Source organism: Galendromus occidentalis, unplaced genomic scaffold (assembly GCF_000255335.2).
Source record: "Galendromus occidentalis unplaced genomic scaffold, Mocc_1.1 scf7180000077515, whole genome shotgun sequence".
NCBI classification, from domain to species: Eukaryota; Metazoa; Arthropoda; class Arachnida; order Mesostigmata; family Phytoseiidae; genus Galendromus; species Galendromus occidentalis.
The window spans coordinates 819,263-839,438 of NW_003805503.1; the positions used below are offsets into that span (position 1 = coordinate 819,263).

The 20,176-nt window shown below is 51.2% G+C and overlaps 4 protein-coding genes across 4 annotated transcripts; 2 read left to right on the plus strand and 2 right to left on the minus strand.

The window, feature by feature from the left end:
- Positions 1 to 1,664: 1,664 nt before the first annotated feature.
- On the minus strand, positions 1,665 to 4,422 carry Smu1 (Smu1 spliceosomal factor). Its single transcript, XM_003747244.2, has 9 exons — positions 4,390 to 4,422; positions 3,824 to 3,890; positions 3,596 to 3,739; positions 3,353 to 3,518; positions 3,022 to 3,252; positions 2,704 to 2,919; positions 2,245 to 2,576; positions 2,053 to 2,154; positions 1,665 to 1,978 (listed from the first exon to the last, which is right to left on the minus strand). The coding sequence occupies exons 1-9, from the start codon at positions 4,413 to 4,415 to the stop codon at positions 1,727 to 1,729; spliced, it is 1,536 nt and encodes a 511-aa protein (XP_003747292.1). The 5' UTR covers positions 4,416 to 4,422; the 3' UTR covers positions 1,665 to 1,726.
- Positions 4,423 to 6,172: 1,750 nt separating this feature from the next.
- On the plus strand, positions 6,173 to 8,717 carry CCT5 (chaperonin containing TCP1 subunit 5). The gene is made up of 3 exons (XM_003747246.1): positions 6,173 to 6,397; positions 6,935 to 7,087; positions 7,221 to 8,717. The coding sequence occupies exons 1-3, from the start codon at positions 6,293 to 6,295 to the stop codon at positions 8,589 to 8,591; spliced, it is 1,629 nt and encodes a 542-aa protein (XP_003747294.1). The 5' UTR covers positions 6,173 to 6,292; the 3' UTR covers positions 8,592 to 8,717.
- Positions 8,718 to 11,034: 2,317 nt separating this feature from the next.
- Positions 11,035 to 14,058, minus strand: LOC100899481 (oxygen-dependent choline dehydrogenase). Its single transcript, XM_003747245.1, has 11 exons — positions 13,825 to 14,058; positions 13,537 to 13,742; positions 13,254 to 13,440; positions 12,952 to 13,106; positions 12,754 to 12,858; positions 12,478 to 12,645; positions 12,207 to 12,354; positions 11,987 to 12,123; positions 11,742 to 11,919; positions 11,428 to 11,650; positions 11,035 to 11,336 (listed from the first exon to the last, which is right to left on the minus strand). The coding sequence occupies exons 1-11, from the start codon at positions 13,934 to 13,936 to the stop codon at positions 11,171 to 11,173; spliced, it is 1,785 nt and encodes a 594-aa protein (XP_003747293.1). The 5' UTR covers positions 13,937 to 14,058; the 3' UTR covers positions 11,035 to 11,170.
- Positions 14,059 to 15,447: 1,389 nt separating this feature from the next.
- On the plus strand, positions 15,448 to 19,909 carry LOC100906134 (lysine-specific histone demethylase 1B). Its single transcript, XM_003747288.2, has 15 exons — positions 15,448 to 15,573; positions 15,716 to 15,856; positions 15,937 to 16,073; positions 16,210 to 16,457; positions 16,619 to 16,756; positions 16,866 to 17,070; positions 17,182 to 17,359; positions 17,475 to 17,670; positions 17,756 to 17,976; positions 18,060 to 18,189; positions 18,349 to 18,563; positions 18,687 to 18,767; positions 18,874 to 19,057; positions 19,170 to 19,333; positions 19,477 to 19,909. Exons 1-15 carry the CDS (start codon positions 15,448 to 15,450, stop codon positions 19,675 to 19,677), a joined length of 2,565 nt encoding a protein of 854 aa, XP_003747336.1. The 3' UTR covers positions 19,678 to 19,909.
- The last annotated feature ends 267 nt before the right edge of the window (positions 19,910 to 20,176 follow it).

The following is a 20,176-nucleotide window of genomic DNA, read 5'->3' on the forward strand; positions in this document are numbered from 1 at the left end:
CGCGCCGTGTGGAATCCATCCCGGTAAGGTCTGGTGGTATAGCTGCGGCAACCCCCTTGGTCGGTGACATGGCCGTATTGCACTCCAACCAAGGCGAAGATCCTCGCGTCAGCGTTATGTAACCGAGACTTCCCTATACTCCCCAAACTAATTCAGGGGAAACAACGTCGCGCTCGGCTCCGACGGCAGTTCAGAGTTCCTGCTCCTCGATATACTCCGCTATACGGAACCCAAGTCATTCAATGCGAATCTCCGCTCATCTCCCATCCCGACTTCTCGGTGGGTCGCGAGCACGACCCCTTTTCTTTCTAATTCTTAATGATCGGATGGCTCGACTGTACTGAAAAATGATGTACTTCTGTGCTCGTTCCGGTGGGGTGGGTTCCTTCACTCGAGCTCCTTGTTCTCGGGATGGGATGCGGAGACGACATCCGCGGTATTCCGAGCGCCCTCGGCTCGTTTCGCTTCCGTCTATCGTCCCCGAAGGCGGATCTTCTTCTGCTGGCATCCCCCTCTGATCCGGAGTATCCGTTCCGATCGGAGCCGTCAGTGGTACTAGAATTAAATCATCTGCAGGGCGAGCCACGGAACGCATGACGGCTCGATCATCACCTCAGATCCATAGATCACCGATCTCGATCTCGGCAGAAAATATCTCGAATGTGCCTTCTCCAAGCGCTATTCACCATCACGAGGAATTACTCGGGAGACAGCTGCCGAAATTCTAGGGAGAGGGATTGTCCAGTCCAAAGCTGTGGGGTTTTCATCGGCTGCGGCAATGGAAAGTATGGCTTCGGATGGGAAGTGATACAATCTCAGCGAGAGATCCGCTGGGCGTCCTCGTCAGAGATCTCTTCCACCTAAGCGGGGCCGTTCTCGGATCAGTTCGAGGATCAATAATGATCGATTCGGAAATAATTGGAAACGTCCCCGAGATTTCCGGCGAGGGTAGGCCACACGCGAGACGCGAGTCGCGCGCCGATCAAGAGTCCGCGCATCGAATCTACTTCGCAACTTTGGCGATCAATTGATTAACTTCATGACGAATGCGGCCTAGGTATTCGATTCGAGAACGAGTATTTATTCGTACGTATAGTGGTATAGGCCGCATATGAATATAGGGAGAAGGAAGAAGGGTAGAACGAGATTTCTCTTAGGCCTGACTGAGACAGATGGTTTTCCAACTTTTTTTTGAACAGGGGAGAAGAAGTAAGAACTCTTAATACCGAGAGTAGTAGGTCATCCTCCGAAGTCTTCGAGAATCACGTCCAGGTCAAGAGACTCGAGGAAATGGAAAGAGAGCGAGGTAAAGTTTATGGATTGGCCTAGTGCGGGTAGGGGAGATTCTCGAGCTCATTTTAACCTATGTCCTACTCTGGTTCGCATCGAGAAGCCCGCAGGTCGCTCGGATTCGACCGTTCTCTATTCGTAATTGTGGAACTCGACCTGATTATCACCCGAAGACCGCCTGAGCTGACCGCGGATGCGCGTCGAGCACTGCCCTGGTCGACCGATGGATTGGCCATGGGAACTAGCGATGCCTAATGAATAGAACCAGCCGCGGTATGAAACCATCCGTATATTGAAGAAAAATTCACAAAGCCTCATCTCTCAAAATTTACAGTTCAAGTCAATCAGGGACTCGCACGACGAGTCCAGGGATTTTCCACATTCATTCAACATACACCCCCGCGAGTGAACTCGCCTCCAGACGAAAACGATGATCTCAGGCTCTCCAAAGCTTCAAAAGACCGTCGTCGGAGTATGTGGCCATCAAGTTCTGGTGGGGATGGTGTGAAACGCCGATCACTTCGGCGTCGCTGACCGCCAGAGTTCGATCGAGCGTCCCCGTCAATGTGTTGAAGCAATAAAGCACTTTATCTTCACCTACGACGTAGATCCACTCTCCTCGAGGAGAAACGACGCAACTCAAAAAATCTCCACCTTCTCGTTTCCCCGACGAGAAACTCCGGACAATCTGGAAAACGCAATCAGTTGCAGTTCGCTCAGAGGTTCGTATATGGATGCCTTTGTCTCGGTTCCAATACCAACCTGTCCTTGGGCGTTCATAATCGAAACGGTGTTCGATCGGTTGCAAACCACGAAGTGTTCCGGATTTTTCGGTAGAAGATGAATGGAATTCACAGCCGCTCCCTGTTGGATGAAACGTATGATCAAGCAGTCCCCACATCATCGATGAATGGTACCACTGCTGAATTATGATTATTTTCGAACGGTGATTACCTGAGTAGCTCCCAATGAAGCGTGGAATGTCTGCAAGCACTCAGTCGATTTTATACTCCACATTTTGACGGTTCCATCGGAGCTGGCGCTGAGAAGATGATGACCGTCGACGGTATACACGACGTCGTTCACGAAAGACGTATGACCCCTGAATTCTTTCAACAGTTTGCCTGACTTCAAGCCGTGTATGCGGATCGTCTGATCGAAAGACGATGATAAAATCTGAGACGAATCCTTTGAGAACTGGATGCGGGTCACGCCTTTCGCGTGAGCTTTTTCGAAGCGTCTCAAACATTGTCCAGATTGGAGTTTCCATACTTTCATTTTTCCATCTGGGGATCGAACAAGCCTCCATGAATTGAAATTGTCAGCTCCTTCCACTGTCCTTCGCACGTGGAATATGTTCTCGAGACGGAACCACACGTGAAGAATCGTTATGATTCCACCGATCGCACACACCTTGACCTCCAGACGCCAACATTTCTGAGTCTCTACTGAACTCCAAGCAGAGTACCGCGTCCTCCATCATCATGAAATTCTCTTGGCCTTGATACTTGAGGTCTTTTCTAATTTTACCCGTGACGAAATTCCAAACTTCTATGAACCCATCAAGGGAGCCTGTGACTAGGAACTGGCCGTCTGGCGAGAAAGTGGCGCATTCGGCACTGTTTTTGCCTGGGAAGAAGGTACATTCAATCGGAAGCACTTCCGAATCGACAGAGCATCCATTCGGATCTCATAAGCTTTATCCGTTTCTAACGATCCCGTCCCGCTTACCGAATTTGATGGTTTTTGAGAGCATTGTGGGATATTTCTCTTCCTCTTGTTCTTTGATAGCAGCTTTACCCCGGAAGAGATCGATCTGAGAGCCGGGTGGTAGGAGACCTTGGTGCTGTTGCCATTTCAAGGCCTGCCCCAGCAAGGCCAACAGCCTGGACGGGGGAACGACCGATACCTCGCCGGACAGCGCCGCCGCGATGGCAGCTCTCCTTTTCTCTTTTGAGCTGCCTGGAAACAAATGAATGGCGATGATGAGATTCCCGACTGGCTCTTTGTATCCGCTATGACAAATCACAAGGCGAGGGGGAACAACCTCCGAGAAGCGTACCTGCAGGATAGGCCTCCGAGAGATCGAAGAATGATTTGTTCAACAAGCTCTCGAGGTTCAGATATCTCTCGGGTTCGTCGGCTTTCATCTTCAGCATTGGATCCGTCTGTCTCAGAAGGGATCGAGCTGCTCCCAACTCTCGCAATTCGACGAGTTCGAGCACAACCTGGAAAAGAATGACCGATTGGTCCCGTGTTTTCGGACAGGAAACAGGCATTCTTCATGACCTCTGATCGGTATTACCTGTTCATACAGATCGATGAGTTTTCTGTCAGGGAGTTTCAGGCTCTGTACGACTTTGAGCACGGTGTCCCAATGACCCAGGTGTATGTCTTGCACGAAAGAGTCGATGGAGTCGACCGTGTTGAGTGAGATCGAGGTTTCCTCCTGCAATTTTCGAAATCCGCTTCAGAAGTCAGTCCATATGAGGGGAATCATTCCAGACTGTAGGTGTATTACATAGGGAATTACCTGTAGGACCTGCAAGGCACGGTGCAAGTTGCTCTCCTTAAGGTACTGTTGGATGAGCCGAATCACACTACGAGAAAAATGCCAACATTAATTCGAAAGCCATTCACAATCGAGAGATTGCCCACGCGCATCCAACCTCTTGATTATGACAGGAATAATTTTCACGTCAAGGAATTCGCCCGCCCGTATACTGTCATTTCCCTCCGTCACTCTGACTCGCGATCAAGCGGCGGTCCATCTCGCGCGAAATTCGAACAATCTCAATTCTCGAGCTCTCTCCAAAGGTCGCCGATAGCTCCCCCGGAGCAAGCTCAGCTCTATCGTTGGGTCGAGCCCAAATAGTCCTGACAAAGGGAAGCTGAAAATGGAGTCTCGCGACGTCGAGTTCCTTTCGTATCTCGTATAGCTCCAAGCCGGTAAAACTTCCTATAGATGATTTTCGGACTCCCAGTCGATTGAGAATGAAACGCTCCCATGAGAAGCAGCGAGGGACTTCCCAGACCTCTTCTACAGTATAATCTGCGATCCCGCCGGCGTAAAGTTAAATTTTCTAGCCAAAAACTTACTCTGCCGCTTCTATTTCGATCGCCATCTTCCTCTGTTATGAAAACAAACCGGGCGCCACTGTCGCACGTTGAGCGCAGCGGCGATCAGAACTTTGAGATCGGAAAATTCTTGAGGATCGTAAGCCGCTCGAAAATGTCACGAGCAAGTATCAATTCGAGATCCGAGTCGAGCAAAAGTTTTGCTTGAGCGAAGTCTGATGCGTTCGATTTCGTTTCGGATTAGAACCCAACGAAGGCGCATGTCATTTATTCGCAAAGCAAGATGGCCGACCCGCTGGATCAGCGCCCCGACCGTGGCGCTAGACATGAAATTCGGCGTGTACACTTGTACGCGTTTTAGAGCGTATTTTCGTACGCTTTCACGTTTGAAGAATCTATGAGGTATGCGTTGGAGAGGAACACGGGGTGAAATCACACGAATGGTACATTGAGTGGACATCTTCAGAAGGCGAGAGGAAGGAACTGTAATAGGTTGGGGCAGGATTGAGTTTGACCCGATCAGAAAAGTAACGAGAGCTTATGCGGAGAGCTGCTAAATGAGAGCTCACAGATTATATCGAAGTGCATTGCCGAACGGTCGGTAGGTATAGGATTGTCTCCGTTTACGGCGGTCAGGGACTTGTCCTGGTTTATAAGAAGAACGTCCAGAATGGTACCGGAAGGGCGCGCGGGACTTCTCTTTACTTGACTGAGTCCGTTTGTGAGGCGGAAGGAGTTGGACATGTATTCTCAGCAGTCTCCTGAGCCGGGACGGATGTCAGACGTCCAGTCGACAGCTGGGAGATCGAAAGGCCGTCCTAGCAGATGAGTATGAGGTATGACAGAGAATTTGTAGCTGGTCGCATAATGCTTCCATGCGATGGGAGAGCTCCTGAGTCGACTTGTCGGGAAGAAATACGCGCAGATAATCCGGCGACGGTGGATAGAACCTATGGATAGATAAGCATGAATCCTTGTCATAGGAATAAATTTTGAACGTCATCCACTTCCTGGTCACCGTCTCGGTCTCTGTTTTCCAGCGACCCGGTAGGAAGTCTGGCACCGCGCCGCCACCGCGAGGCCCTGCGAATGCAGCGCCAACATTGGTGTACCGGAGTCCCGGAGGTTACGACGGAAGGGCAGCGGGAGCTCGAGTTCGAACCACCCGCAGCTTCCGGTGTTAGATCCGATCACCATGATGAAGTACTGGGAAGAATGCTCCCATATGAATATACTCCTATGATTTTCGGACTTGATTCTCTCGAGGGTCCATGCTCTGAGTAAGCAAGCCTTATGATTTCCGGGCTTGACTCGCTCAGGGGTCCAAGCCCTGAGAACGGTAGTCCTATGGTTTTCGAGCTCTGTTCAGGACAGAAGTCTGACAACAATCGGGTTCCTCATCCCAAAGCTCTTCGGAGTGTCTACCTCGCCGAGCTGACTACGTCCGAGCACGTCATGTACCTGCCGTGAGAGGACGTAGTTCCAGAGGCCGAAGTCGAATGATTCGAGGACGAGGAGGTAAGATGATGCGAGGACTGGAAGGAAATCCAGCGGAACGAGCTACCAATATGGGAAGGTTGGACATATGATGATGAAGGATTGTGGGTGGACTGAGTGTGAGAGACCGCAGTCTCTCAGTCTCAGGAACTCGGATAGCGGTCTTCTACCGTAAGAATCATTGAGAGAGACCACATTGCCTCAGTCTCAGGATATCGGATCATGGTTTCCTACCGATAGAAACGTTGAGAGAGGCGGGATACTTTGATCCTCGACTAAGATGGCCGCCTAGCGGGAATGGGCCCGCTATCATAGCAGACGACAGAGCTCTGTGTGGTGTGTCCACGAGCGAGGCAAGGCCCGGCTACTCTGAAAGCGTTCTATAGTTTTCTTCGCTAATAAGTCATTTTCTTCTCATCGACTCAAGATGTCGGCGATGGGAATGCTGGCATGTGATGAGTTCGGTCGTCGGTTCATCATAATCAAAGATCAAGACAAGAAAAGGCGACTCCAGGGCATCGACGCTATCAAGGTACGCATAATCGACAATCACGCGGGCGTCGTGGTTTTCGGTCTCCTTATAATCCTAATCAGAGTGAGCTAAGGCATGCGGTGGGACGCATGGAGCTACTCAGCCCCGAAGAGCGAGGATCCGCGCCTGGACAATGTCGACATTCTTCCTTCAGGGCCTGGATACTGTTCTGCCCATATAAGGCTAGCGCTCCATGACAGGGCCTCCCAGCTAGCATTCTCGTAAAGGAGTTCGCCGTCGAATTCGTTGCGTCGATAGCGACGAATAGAGAATGACATTCCTGGGGCCGAGATCTTTATTGGGCTCCTCTAACGATGACTTTTCCGGGACCTGACTCGGCTCACTCAGTAACTTCTGCGAGCGTCCGCGTCCCTCGTCTTACGAACTGCTTACTCGGGCTGGGTCATGGACGGAGCGTGAATCACGGGGAAAACTCACGGATTCCCCCTCACGGGGAGCTGCCATCCCAATACTGGATTCCAGCTTCTTGATCCTGTGATTGGTAGATGCTGAAGCTGACGGATTCCTTCTTTGCAGTCGCACATCCTCGCCGCGAAAGCGGTCTCAGACATCGTCCGAACTTCTCTGGGACCCAAGGGACTCGATAAGATGATGGTATCTGCTGATGGGGACGTGTGCATCACCAACGACGGAGCCACCATCCTGCAGAAAATGGATGTGGATCATCAGGTGCGTCAGAAAATCCTATTCAATTTCTTTCGATGAATTGCCCGACATAGAAGTGCCTTGCCGTGATGAAGCTCAGGAGCCTGCGAGCTCGAGGGGACAATGTACGGAGTTTGAATCGATTGCTCGCTTCCAGGTCGCTCGTCTCCTGGTTCAGCTCTCCCAGTCGCAGGACGATGAAATCGGGGACGGTACCACCGGAGTCGTCGTCCTTGCTGGAGCCCTCCTCGAACAGGCCGAGCAGCTGCTCGACAAAGGAATTCATCCGATCCGTATCGCCGACGGTTTCGACATGGCCGCTAAGTGCGCCATCGAGAACCTCGATAGAATCGCCGACTCCTTCCCCGTCAGCGACAGGGAGAATCTCATCCGGGTGGCCATGACAACTCTGGGTTCGAAAATCGTGAACAAATGTCACCGCCAATTCGCAGAGATCGCCGTCGATGCGGTGATGGCGGTTGCCGATCCCGAGCGCAAAGACGTGAACTTCGAACTCATCAAGGTGGAAGGCAAGCAGGGCGGTAAACTCGAAGATACCGTTCTGGTCAAGGGGGTCATCGTAGACAAGGACATGTCCCATCCGCAGATGCCCAAGACTCTGAAGGACGTGAAGTTGGCCATCCTCACCTGTCCGTTCGAGCCGCCGAAGCCCAAGACCAAGCATAAGTTGGACGTCACCTCCGTTGAGGAATACGAGACACTGAGGAAATACGAAGCCGAGAAATTCGAGGAGATGGTCGACCAGGTTAAGGCGACCGGAGCCAACCTCGTCATCTGTCAGTGGGGCTTCGACGATGAAGCGAACCATCTACTTCTGCAGAAAGAGTTGCCCGCCGTCCGCTGGGTCGGAGGACCTGAGATCGAACTGATTGCCATTGCCACCGGCGGTCGCATCGTACCCAGATTCTCCGAACTGACCACCGACAAGCTTGGCGCTGCCGGACTGGTTCGGGAACTGAATTTCGGAACCACGAAAGATCGTATGCTGGTCATCGAGGAATGCAAAAACTCGAAAGCCGTGACTATTTTCATTCGAGGAGGCAACAAGATGATTGTCGACGAGGCCAAGAGGTCGCTCCACGACGCCTTGTGTGTCATCCGCAACCTTGTCCGCGACTCCCGAGTCGTTTACGGAGGCGGCGCGTCTGAGATCTCATGCGCCCTGGCCGTTGCCGAAGAGGCGGACAGATGTCTCGGAAGTTTGGAGCAGTATCCGTTCAGAGCGTTCTCCGACGCTCTGGAAACCATTCCATTAGCTCTGGCTGAAAACAGCGGACTAGCTCCGATCGAAACGGTCACGGCCGTGAAGAGTCGTCAAGCTAAAGAGAAGAACCCGCATCTGGGAATCGATTGCAACTTCACCGGAACGTTCGACATGAAGAAACAGAACGTCATCGAGACCCTAGCCGGCAAGAAACAGCAGATCATGTTGGCCACCCAACTCGTACGCATGATCTTGAAAATCGACGACATCCATTCGCCGGCTAATCCGATGGGTGTGGAGTAGACTTCGGACTTTGTACATAACACCTCGTGCGCGAACAGTTGAAGAATCATTTCTAACTTATTGCTCGATGGCATGATTTGTTACATCCAACGCTGAATAAATCTTCACTGAGCGAGCGGTACAAACGTGGCGTTTTTCGAAGAATAACCCTGGAAGTTTCGGGAGAGAGAAGAGCAATGACCAATGATCCACTAGACACCAGACCCCTGATCTTCCGGCTGTCTGATTCGATCCGGATCGAAATCCCGGGCGATGATTCTCATCTGGGCCTGTTCAAGGGACACAATCCTGATTGCATTATGGAGTTCGAGAGGAGCGTCCGGCGCGTTAGGGGAGTCCAGCGTTGCGGTATGCGAGGCGATCATCTGCGAGTGGTATAAATGGGCGCTAAACTTGTTATCGCTGTGGGATGTAGCCGGATAGTCGCCGTTCGCGCTGTGAGGCTGGAAAACATTGGCTAGTGAGACCTTCGGGGATTTCAACGACGGTGCCAGAGAATGACGCTCGCGGCGCTACTTCGCACGCATCCTCTGCGAGGATGTGTTCCGATGGAAGATCCGATGCCGTTCTTCTCCTGACCTCTGAAGGATCCACAATCCATTTCTCGGTGCAGACCGAAAGGCTTTCTGATCATCGGCATTCATAACTAGATTGGTAAAGATGGAGAGAAATGTCGAAAATGACCCGTCTCCCTTCTTCGCATCCCAGGCTCGCAAACATAACAGCGGTAAAGAATGACCTCGCGGAGACCCGGTGGAAATTCACAGAATCTGAGCTTGCGTCCAGGTGAGGACAATGCTAGGTGACTCATTCATTGTATCAAACGGTATGGGCGGCAAAAGTGGAAGGCGCAGTGCGCGACGGTCTGAGCGGTATCAAGACCATTCCGTCGGTGAGGGATCTGTGCAGAAACTCTCCTCTCTTGTTGACGATCCGACCGACGATGGTGCAATCCACTATGTACACGTTCTAGTACCGCTGGAGAAGACACATGTTGGCAATCGTAGGTCACCATCGCGACTCCAGGAGACTGAAGTTTTCAATTCATAATCACATTTAAAATGCGGAACGCTTGCGTAGCTGTCCTCCTGCTCGTGGTGCTGAGTTTCTGTGCAAGTCTCGCCACGGTCTCAGCCGCTACCCCGATCAATGGGTGCGATAGTGTGAAGTGCGCCACGGGTCGGTGTTTCCTTTTCGAATCCAGCCCCGGAATAATCAACCCGGTTTGCAGGTGAGCTCTTAGTTTCCGAGGCCTGTTTCGGACCGGGGCTTTGGCCAGCCAACAAGTTCCGCACCTTCCGATGGCGTCACTTGACTTCAGACCTAAATCCATAATCTCTTGCAGGGATTACCCAACAGATTGCCAATGTGGGAGGAATTGTCGCATCACAAAGAAACTCAGACCAGACGGTCGGTGCCCGGTGTGCTACTGCCCTTGAGACGACATTGACGGGAAAAGTGAGTCGTTCCACCGCCTCCCGGTAGCAGATCGTTGGGAAAACTCGCGGCTCGCGGGGGTTTCCCCCGGGAATTTGACAACGGAGCAGATCGGATGATTCTGGCGTCTTTTGCCGGGCACACTCTTGTTCAATGAATAAATGTTCATCATTCGTGTTGTATTTGAGTTTGTAGAGAATTGGGAATAAGAAGCGGTCTCTAGCCGCTCGGGTAAGGCGTCGCATCGACAAGCTTCTGGGACTGCGCTCAATCCTATGGATGATCTACATGTACCAGATCGCGAAAACAAAATTGCGATGTGTGTGTTGTGTTTTTGACGGTGACTGCCGACAGAGAGCCGTTTTTGCCCGAGCCGACCATCGCCGCCATTGTGTCACCTCGGAGAAGCTGCCAGAATAGATTCTGTCAGCTACGATGAATTGGTGGATTCGATCGCTTGCTTGTCACCGTTGGTCTCTGCGGAAGAGTTGACTTGTTCCTTCGCTGAAGGTTGTATGGAGATAGCTACCAAATCGTCAGTATGCAGTGAAAGCTGTCTAATAAGAGCATGTACGGGGGAATCCAGAGAGAGGTCTGATACGTGACTCGGGAGGTCTCATCCGGCAGGGGGTCTCACATCGGAGCCGGTTCCATTGCTTCCGAGGTCGGATCTGGAGTGTGAATGCACTCAGGAGGATCAATTGCCATGTCTCGAGCCCATACATGACAGCCCCCAGATGAGAGTGAGTCTTCTGATGTTGAACACAGTATGTCCTTGACATTGTTGCGAAACCGCCGGGTTCGGACAACGCAGCGGGGCTCCAGAGTGACCAACTGAATGTGCCTATCAATACTGCACCCTGGATCCGAGCTCCCCAGGGGAAATCGTCAAATGTAAGCTCGAGAAACCGATCGTCACGAGCGTCAACGCCGAGGCCCGTAGTCGCGGGAATGTGACATTTTTTTAAACCGGTCATTGTCCGATGGAGAGGAATACATGTGCACATTCGGTTCGTCTCTTTTAGAAAATACACCCATTTATTCAAGCTCTCTGCGGCCGCTACCGATGTGCGAGACCAAGCCGAGGGTCCTCGTGCCTTTTGCTGCACCTACGCAATTCAGCATCGATCTGCGACTTCGAATTAAAGTTCCCCGGCTGCCTTCCTGGGGCGGGAATCGTCGTACTCCTCGAGAATCATTTTCCCGGCTTTGGAGGCAATCATGATGACTGGTGCATTGAGATGACCGACGGGAATGGAAGGGATCACGGAAGTGTCGACCACGCGTAAACCGTCAACGCCACGCACCCTATAGTCAGAGAAACCATTGAAATTCATGGGAACATTCGACACCCATGCTCAAGTACTTGAGATCTTCCTTGGAATCCGGTGATCCTCACCGCAGTCTCTCGTCCACGACTGCCAAGGGATCCCCTTGAGCACCGATCCGGCAAGTTCCACAGTAATGGAAGACGTGCACAGTGTGATGAGTCGCAAGGCAGGAAAGGTACTCCTCCGAGAATAAATCGAATTCTTTGCACGGCGGGAAATGTTTCTCGACGAGTCGAACGCCGGCTTTCCTCATTGTATCGGATCGGAGAAGCTCTACCACTTGTTTTGCAGCTGTGGGAATAAGCATTCATCCATCGTCATTGATCCGCATCCTCCTCCTGCGAGGTGATCGTCCAATCCGTGTTGAAGATTGGCATCTTACCACTGACAGCAGATTTCACATCGTCGGGATGGCTGAAATATTTCATGTCTATCTGGGGATAATCGATGGGATCAGCACTGGCCAAGCGAAGCTCGCCGCGACTCTTAGGTTTCTGCACGAGATGTATGAAAGAGAGCATACTCTGTCCCGCGAACTCGCCGTAGTATTCTCTCAGCATCTGCAATTAGTGAAGTTTGGTCGAAGAGTATAAATGTGGAAGGAACTCTTCTGCCACGATCGATTACCTCATCGGGGAGATCCGAGCCGAGAAGATCCTCCCTAGCCGCTTGCGGGATGAGCTCCACGTCGGGGCTCCGTTTATCAGCTCCCGTCGATGTATACAAAAGACCTAAACCGACTCCAGGAGGTTTTGCGAAGGGTCCTGGGGCGAAAATTCACCTCATAATCGGGTGATCCAGGAATGATAAATGATAGAATCGATACAGCTGGGAGGTGAGCACTCACCCGTCTGATCGAACAACCATTGCTTCAGCCCACGAACGTCGTCGAAATCGGGCACGTCGTCGTCAGGGATCTTCGCCAGGATGCCAACGTGTCCGAAATGATCTTGGAGATTCTTACCGACCCCGGGCAGATGTGATCTCAGCGGAATCTGAAACAAGCTTTGTTTCGACCATGGTACCTTGACATGTTTTGATCAGAGCTCCGAGGGACAAAGTCGTATATTCTCTCGGTATATCGCCGGAATGAAGGTTCACGGTGGAGACCTGCTGACCTTGAATTCTTTGAGATGAGCTTCGTCGCCGATACCTGAGAGCATCAGCAGTTGAGGCGAACGGAAAGCTCCTGCCGACAAAACGACTTCCTTGGAGGCTCGAATGCTCCTCCGAACACCGTCCTTGATGATTGTTATGCCGCTCGCTCGTTTATCTTCGAAATCGATCTACGGATCAGGAAGCAAATTACGAAATCAAGGGATAATCAAACAAAGCAATATTGGCAGCGCAGCGTTGACATTTTCTTCCGTTGACAGGGGGACTCCGAGCATTACCTTCAGGACCTGTGAGTACAAAGATATGTGCAAATTCCCGCGATTCAAATTGGGCTCGATGAACGCGTTGAAGGACGAGACACGTCGGCCTCTCTTTATGGTTGCCTTTGGGAACGTTCGAGATAAGATCAGTATCAAGTAAGAGCGTCTCAGCATTTGTATGAGGTATTTCGAGCAGAGCTCGATCAGGTAGCTTACAGTCAAGTGGAAAGATCCCCAGTGGTTCCCGTCGTTTTGATCACTGTAATTGAGACCAAGTGTCTTCTCCGCAGCTTCGAAAAATGCTTCCTTCAGTGGATATTCGTCACGGAACGTCGTCACACCCAAGGGTCCATGCCGTCCGTGGAAATCGTCTGAGGGTTGAAGGGACGGGATCGCGTTTGAAATCGTATATCACAGAAAACGATGAAGGCTGATTCCTCGATCGATTCGCCTACAAACAGGTGTCGCGGTTCGAAGAAATACATTTAATTTGGGAACATCGAAATTCAGGAGTCTACCTGAGAGCTCCATGTCATCCGCGCCCTCTACTTCCTTGAACAGCTCCAAAACTTCTTTGGAACCCCAGCCCTTTGCTCCGAAATCTCTCTCCCACCGATCGTAGTCTTCGAAATTGCCACGCTGGTAGTACATCATGTTCCAGGTGGAGCCTCCGCCAAGATTCCTGGCGGCGTTCAATGTCCGCACCTAGGGTCACATGGCGCTCAGATCAGAAGGGAACGGCTCGAAGCAACTGGGAGGAGGAAGCTCGAGGGAATAAATTTTCTACGAGGAAGAGATAACCTTGTTCTTCGCGGCGAGCATCGAAGTTTTCTGCGGGACGCTTCTGTATATCCAGTCATATTCCTTAGAGTTGTAAGGCATCAACGCCAGGAGCGGGATCTTCGACGACTCTGGCGGAACTCCTCCGGCTTCGAGCACCAGAACCGTGAATTCCCCGCTCGAGCTTAGCACATCAGCGATTCGGCATCCAGCGGAGCCACCCCCGACTTTTTCCCGGGAACGAGAAGCAGCAGCAGGTTAGCCCTTGAGGCATTCGGCATTTTTGTTCATATCAATTTTTCTACTCACCGATCACGAAATCGTATTCGGTTCTGAGATCACGGATACTCGTGCCATTGAAGTCAGCATGAAATGCTTGACAGAGCGCGAGACTCAGGCTCAGAAGCAAGAAAGGTCTCATGTCGTCCCTTACAGCGCAGCGGTGTACTGAAACTCTTGAACTCCCTGATTTGCTCAAACTTCAAAGATCGATTACCAGGCGATCGCCATTCTTCCTAAGGAAGCTTAGTACCCTCAAAGAATAGCTTCTACCGATTGCGTTATCTTATATTGATCGCATTTGGAGAGGGGATCGATTGAGTGATTGATCTTCGATGTCTTGGATTGTGGCAAGATATTGGTAATCTGAACCATTGAATCGACCGGGTTTATATCGCATAATAACTTCTGGGGACCGTTTCAAAAGAGGAGGACAGATCCAACTCCTGGTCTGTCCTCGAAGCGACAGCCTCCGTCGAAGCCAGCGGATCAGACCATTCTGATCTGGCATTTCGCAGGCGGATCCCGTGCTTTTTTTCCTGGCGGAGCAGCCCGCGAAGGGGTGACCCCATGATAATTCTAAAGAGGGGAAGAGCGACTGCGTGCTTTCTCACAACAGCAGACCTCTACAGCCGCCGTTGCAACACAGGGCGTTCCGTCCCTCCTGTCGTGCCTCAGGCTCAGTTTGTCTGCGGAAGAGAGCGTCGCGATCGGGAACAAGAGACTTACTACTCATCGGTCTCTACGGATCGACTTTGAGCTCCTTGTGATCGTGGCGAAGCTGACGGCCGCAGCCAATCTGAGTCCTTAGAAAGCGCGCATCGTTTATTGCAACAGCATCAGCTATGAAGTTCGGCAGACGGCACTTCAGACGTTTGAATACACCGAAAACGCCCACCGCTGAACGAGAAAAGCCGATCGAGACTTGACTCATTCCGCCATGCGGTGCGAGGCATGACTCCCCATGGAATCCCGGCTCCCCGTGGTCAGCAGTCGGATCATACCATCCAGATCAGCTCCTGGAGCTCTTCCGGAGAGAGAGCAAAGACCCCGAATACGGTTTCTGCTCACTACGGTTCAGGATTCGGGCACTCACCCGAGCCCGGCACTGATTCAGAGTAAAGGACCCTGGCACGAAGGCGCGATCTATCACAATTTCCAGGCAACGGCTGTTTGTCATTTGGCTCCCCAACCCCGATTCCAATTTATTGATCGCGGTAGACCTGCAGGTGCGATGATGATCATCTCAGCGGGAAATATCTTGTCTCTCAGGCAGAGGTTTGGGGCAGTTCTTTTCCTCATACCCAGAGGCTTCGCGCCGCGCGAATATTCGAAACGTAGTTCGGAAATGCGTTCATCGCGCGAAACCCAAGCGGGAAGAGAATGAAAACAAATCAGGTGTTCACTTCAGAATTATACGTTTGTATCTGAAATGGTTACGGGAGCCCGTCGCATGTGAGACACGGGACGCGGCGAGTTTTCCAGAGTCGTGGAGAGTCATGTGAAGTGTTTCTGTCACCCGTGGTGGACTTCCCAGCGAGCTGATTCGCCCGCCAGGATCGGAACCAAGATTTGGCTGTTGACAGTTGGGAGAACTCAGTTTTAGAAAAATGTGGAGACCCACTATCTGACTGACACGCTCAAGTCCCGAAAATGGTGAAAAGAGGTCGGCCATCCTCGAAGCAATCGGACCACTCGATCGCCTCAAAAAGAGCCAAAGACTCTCTCCCGCTCCTGCGGAAAAAGAAAGCATGCGAGAAGATACACTGTCCGTGCAAGGCAAGTATCGCGATTGTCATAGCGCGGAGCGAATCGTCGATTCTCCCGAGCTCCCCCCAGTGGAGCCTTCTCTCAATGAGCCTGGGGTTATCACTTATCACCAGGCTGACGAATAACCGCTCCGCGATTCCCTCGCTCTCAGGAACCTGTCTGTTTCGCTCAAGCGTCAGAAAGATGCACCGGAAGCTTCTGGACACCTCGGTGGTATCACCTGAGTGAAGATGAGCATTACTGCACCGAGTGTTCCGAACATTTCTATAAAAACAACAGACCAGGGTACACGGTGAGTGCTGAGCTCTTCGGAAATGAGAGTTCAAAGGGACACCGGAAAAACAATGCTCAATGATGTATGATGTCTCTCAGGTTTACAACTTGTGGGGAGACTTCTGGATGCGCGACTATAAGGGAGAGGCCGCCATACGCTTGTTTATGGCCGATCAAGTTCTGCCTTTCTGGGTGCAGTGCACATTATGCGAAAAATGGAGACTTCTGCCATCGGAGTAAGTTTGGCGACGACCATGAAACTTCGCTATGAACTCTCGATCGTCTCCTTGCGGCTCTCGAAATGCTCGATTGGAGCAGAGATCAGGATGAGTGAGATGAATAGACTAGCAGGAGAGTGCCTTCGGTTTTCAGTCAAGACCTGACGCCCGATCTCATCAACGATTTCACCTGCGATCAGATCTACGCGAGTTCCGGGCCTCCCTGTGACCAACCCGAAGCAACGGAGGCTCAAAACGCCGTTCTTCCGCATTGGATTAATACTCTATCCTTAGCACCGATGCTGAAAGCCAGTCCTGCGTTTCCTCTTTTGACGAATTACAGCCCGGTCGCTCTCGGGATGACAGCATCGAAGCTCGAATACCTCTCTGAAGGCTTAACAGGTGAACGAATTTGAGAAGAAAATCCGTCGATCGTGCCACTCACTGACTCTTAGATGAGAAAGGGCTCATGAAATCCATGGGTGTGGAATCAGCCACAAAATCGGTGCAGAGCACTCCTCTCCACGATGCTCGAGAAGTCTGATCGTAACGATTTTTCGCAGAGAAATATCTGGAGCTCCAGAAGCAGGTGGAAGAAGCTCGTAAATCGCGAAAATCGTTCTGTCCGGGTTTCCTCGACGCGGACGATAATCAGTTGGATCTGATAAAACAGGAACTGACGCATCCGTTTCTCGACGTTGGTGAGGCTTCCATCGGCTTTTCCCGAGCGCTCCAGAAATCTATTCGAATTCGCACATGGAGACCATGAGCTTTTTGTTTTCATGAGAGAGTCCTCCGGACCATTTTCAGGAGAAGAGCACATCGCGCTAGCGATGCGACCCGACGCCATGGAAGAGCATGAAAAACTCATCTTCTCAGAGTACTCGAAAGAGCAGGCCATGTACCTTTGTCTCCGGAACGTGATCTACACACTGTGGATGAGAGACCCAACCCGATGGTTAACGATACAGGAAGTCGCCAAGAACCTTTTATGTAGAGGATTGTCGAGAATCAGGTAAGCATCGAAGTGAGAACTTCGGAAAAAATTCATTCTGCAATTCTTAATCGAATAGATATCGAGAAAGGGAAAAGAGGCAGGATGAAGAAAAATCGAATTCTCCCCCAGATGCGTGTACGAGGCTCAACGGGTACTGCACCACCTGACACAGCGAGGTATCGTCAACCACGGTCATTTGATACCGCCTCCGGAGCTCCCTCGCTTACCGCCCACCAGGGTTATCGTCGTGGGGGGAGGTGTCAGCGGTCTCGCTGCTGGGAGGCATCTGAGCAATCTAGGGATGAAGGTGGGCTATGATGCTACGAAACAACATCCACCACAATGCTTGAGACATCATAAATCATGATGGACACGAACTGCTCGTGAATAATTTTTGACGTACGATTATCGTGAACTTGCAGATCACAGTTTTAGAAGCATGTAATCGAATCGGCGGCCGCGTGCAGTGCTTGAAAAATCCCGATGATGGTTTGACGATATGTTCTGGAGCCGACCGCGTTATTGGCGTGATCAATAATCCCATAGCATCTCTAGCCTTCCAATGTGGGGTAAATCTCCAACTGCAAGATGAAACTCAAATGATACTCCAACCAGGGGGTGAGTCTCCTTCTTCGTGTCCACCGCATCGTGCTGACCGAGTTCGGATAGTCGAATATATTCATCGAGGAATTTCCTTTTCCAGGTACAATCGTAGATCCAGCATCGGACGAGGTCGTAGACGATCTGTTCGGTTCGGCTATCAATTCTATCACTGAATGGAGGCAGAATCTCGATTTCCATTCGGCTAAACAGAGCCAAAACAAAAAATCCAGCGCGGCGCAGCTCGCGTCGGCTCAAGCGGACCGGGACGAGAGCCTCGAAGCCAAGCTGGAAGAGACTCTGAAGCAGCTGAGCCTCAACAAGGTTAGTCTTATTCCGTCACACCTCCCACGCGTCAAACGATCCCTCGTCGATGCATCGCATGATTCGGGAACGAAATTTTGCAGACGCTGACGAAAGACGAAGTCCAGGTCCTAGAGTCCTACAAGGCACTGCTGGAAATCTGTCATGGCACATCATTGTCCAACATCTCGGCGAAAATGTCCGTGCAAACAGCTTTCAGCTCACAGTTTTCGGGTAAGTACCTCTTCCGAGACTCTCTCGGCATTCCTCCCTCATTCTTCTCTCGAGCCCTTTCCTTCTCAAGTTTCTATACTCTTCCCGATCCCTTGACTGCGAATTTCCTTATGGCTTGAGCAACGATCAACCCAGTTTATGCCGCTTGTTCCGTTGCAGGTCGTTCGGCCATGGTACCCGGCGGGATAGGACCGCTTCTGGAGGACCTCTCCTCGGGACTCGAAGTTCGACTTGGTTGTGAAGTTGAGTCGATCAGACTCGTGGATTCGGACGAATGCAGAGCTCGGGTGAAGATCACCGCTGAGAATGGATGCAAGGAGGATATTGATGCCGACTATGTTGTGGTGGCTGTTCCCTTGCATGTGCTGCAAAAAGTGAGTCGGCAGGACGTCGAAGTTCCTCTTCTCGAATAGGGCGGAGGCTCTTCGATTGAAGTTACGATTGTATTGGCATAGGGAGCGGATCCCAAGAATAATATTTCTCATTCGAATTGAAAGGACAAAATCAAGTTCGAGCCGAATCTGCCCGCGGGGCAAATCGACTTCATCAATCAGTTCGGATGCGGAATGGTGGAGCAGGTAATCCGAGCGAATCATTATTCTCTGCATCCGATTCAAGCTCGAATACGAGCAATACGGATCCGGGAATCCTCCGAATGAAGTTTCTCTTCTTCCCCATCCCCAGATCATTGCCGAGTTCCCTCACAGTTTCTGGCGTCCCTCGAATGAGGAGCATCGATGTCGTCTAATCATGCGAACCATTGATAGCCAGGGCGATGACGAGCGTGGTCTCTTCCCGTTTTTCGTTGATGTATCCGCTTACGACAAAGACGGCGTCGAACGCTTTCTTCTCAAAAGCTACATAGTCGGTAAGCACGGGATAAGTCGAACACTTAGAAAGAGCTCGTCCCATGAATCTCTTACATCGTTTCTGCGACGGCTCGATGCACCAACTATCTCACATCTCTATCTCGTTCTCAGGAGCCACGGCGAAGAAGATGAAGTCGCTCCCGGAAGCCGATGTAGTTTCAGAGTACATTCGCGTATTGCGGAAGTACTTCGGGGAGATACCTGAACCTCTTCAGAACGTCGTTTCGAATTTCGCATCGAACGACCACATTGGCATGGCATACACCTATCCTAAGGTAATGGACCCGTTCGGAGAAATGATGTCGTGAACACTATATCTACCGGATAGGATGCGAATGACGGCGAATGCTTGGATCGCAGCCATCCATCGTCTCGCTCAAATTTCTCGACCTGAAAACAGCCTTCCCTTCACTCGCAGGTGGTTCCGAACAACGAGGACCTCCGAACAACCTGTGATCCCGTCATAGATAACACTGTGTTCTTCGCAGGGGAACATTTCAGTCAAAACTTCAGCAGAACTTTAGCCGGAGCTTATCTAAGCGGACTCGACGCCGCTGCGCGAATAGTTCACCGCTCATTGTACGGAGACGATGTTCCCTTTATTCAGAGCGGGATATGAGAGCCCTATGAATATAATGTGAAGTCGTCCAAACTCTGGAATCTAACTTATCGTTTGCGAAAGACATGTAAATACTATTCGACGTATTTAGCTTGTATATGTTAAGAGGGGAAAGAACTGCCGAGCTCGATGGCCGCGAGGAGTCTCGAGGAACGGTGGAGCTCAGGCGACGATCGTCCTTGGATCTGGGAGAGATGCCAGTACATCGCCGGAGGAATCGCTCTCGGTTCTATCGGAAAACCATGGGCTGCACGCGGAGCATATTGCTCGGACACATATGCAACCCTAAAGGATAACTCTTCCAAATAAATGGCCGAAAATCCCGAGTCGATGAAATTTAAGGTCAATTCGATTTTGCCAAAATTCCCCATTTAGCCGGATGGTATGGATGGATCGTCTAGTAGGAAAGGAGATCACGTATGAGAAAGCGTGCGATCGCCTGGGGTTCCGCCCATATCATTCACATATGTTTCACATATATCATCATATGCATACATCA

What these genes read in the sequence shown, in the direction of transcription:
- Smu1 (XM_003747244.2), bottom strand. Translation starts at nt 4,415, where the DNA reads ATGGCGATCGAAATAGAAGCGGCAGA. An exon ending in GTTGGCGTCTGGAGGTCAAG is followed by an intron (nt 2,577 to 2,703) that starts GTGTGTGCGATC and finishes TTCGATCCCCAG; the next exon opens with ATGGAAAAATGAAAGTATGG. An exon ending in TTATGAACGCCCAAGGACAG is followed by an intron (nt 1,979 to 2,052) that starts GTTGGTATTGGA and finishes TGCGTTTTCCAG; the next exon opens with ATTGTCCGGAGTTTCTCGTC.
- CCT5 (XM_003747246.1), top strand. Translation starts at nt 6,293, where the DNA reads ATGTCGGCGATGGGAATGCTGGCATGTGATGAGTTCGGTCGTCGGTTC. An exon ending in AGGGCATCGACGCTATCAAG is followed by an intron (nt 6,398 to 6,934) that starts GTACGCATAATC and finishes CCTTCTTTGCAG; the next exon opens with TCGCACATCCTCGCCGCGAA. An exon ending in AAATGGATGTGGATCATCAG is followed by an intron (nt 7,088 to 7,220) that starts GTGCGTCAGAAA and finishes GCTCGCTTCCAG; the next exon opens with GTCGCTCGTCTCCTGGTTCA.
- LOC100899481 (XM_003747245.1), bottom strand. Translation starts at nt 13,936, where the DNA reads ATGAGACCTTTCTTGCTTCTGAGCCTGAGTCTCGCGCTCTGTCAAGCA. An exon ending in ATGGTTGTTCGATCAGACGG is followed by an intron (nt 12,124 to 12,206) that starts GTGAGTGCTCAC and finishes TTTTCGCCCCAG; the next exon opens with GACCCTTCGCAAAACCTCCT. An exon ending in TGTGAAATCTGCTGTCAGTG is followed by an intron (nt 11,651 to 11,741) that starts GTAAGATGCCAA and finishes TTATTCCCACAG; the next exon opens with CTGCAAAACAAGTGGTAGAG.
- LOC100906134 (XM_003747288.2), top strand. Translation starts at nt 15,448, where the DNA reads ATGGTGAAAAGAGGTCGGCCATCCTCGAAGCAATCGGACCACTCGATC. An exon ending in ACAACAGACCAGGGTACACG is followed by an intron (nt 15,857 to 15,936) that starts GTGAGTGCTGAG and finishes GATGTCTCTCAG; the next exon opens with GTTTACAACTTGTGGGGAGA. An exon ending in TCTCAAAAGCTACATAGTCG is followed by an intron (nt 19,058 to 19,169) that starts GTAAGCACGGGA and finishes TCTCGTTCTCAG; the next exon opens with GAGCCACGGCGAAGAAGATG.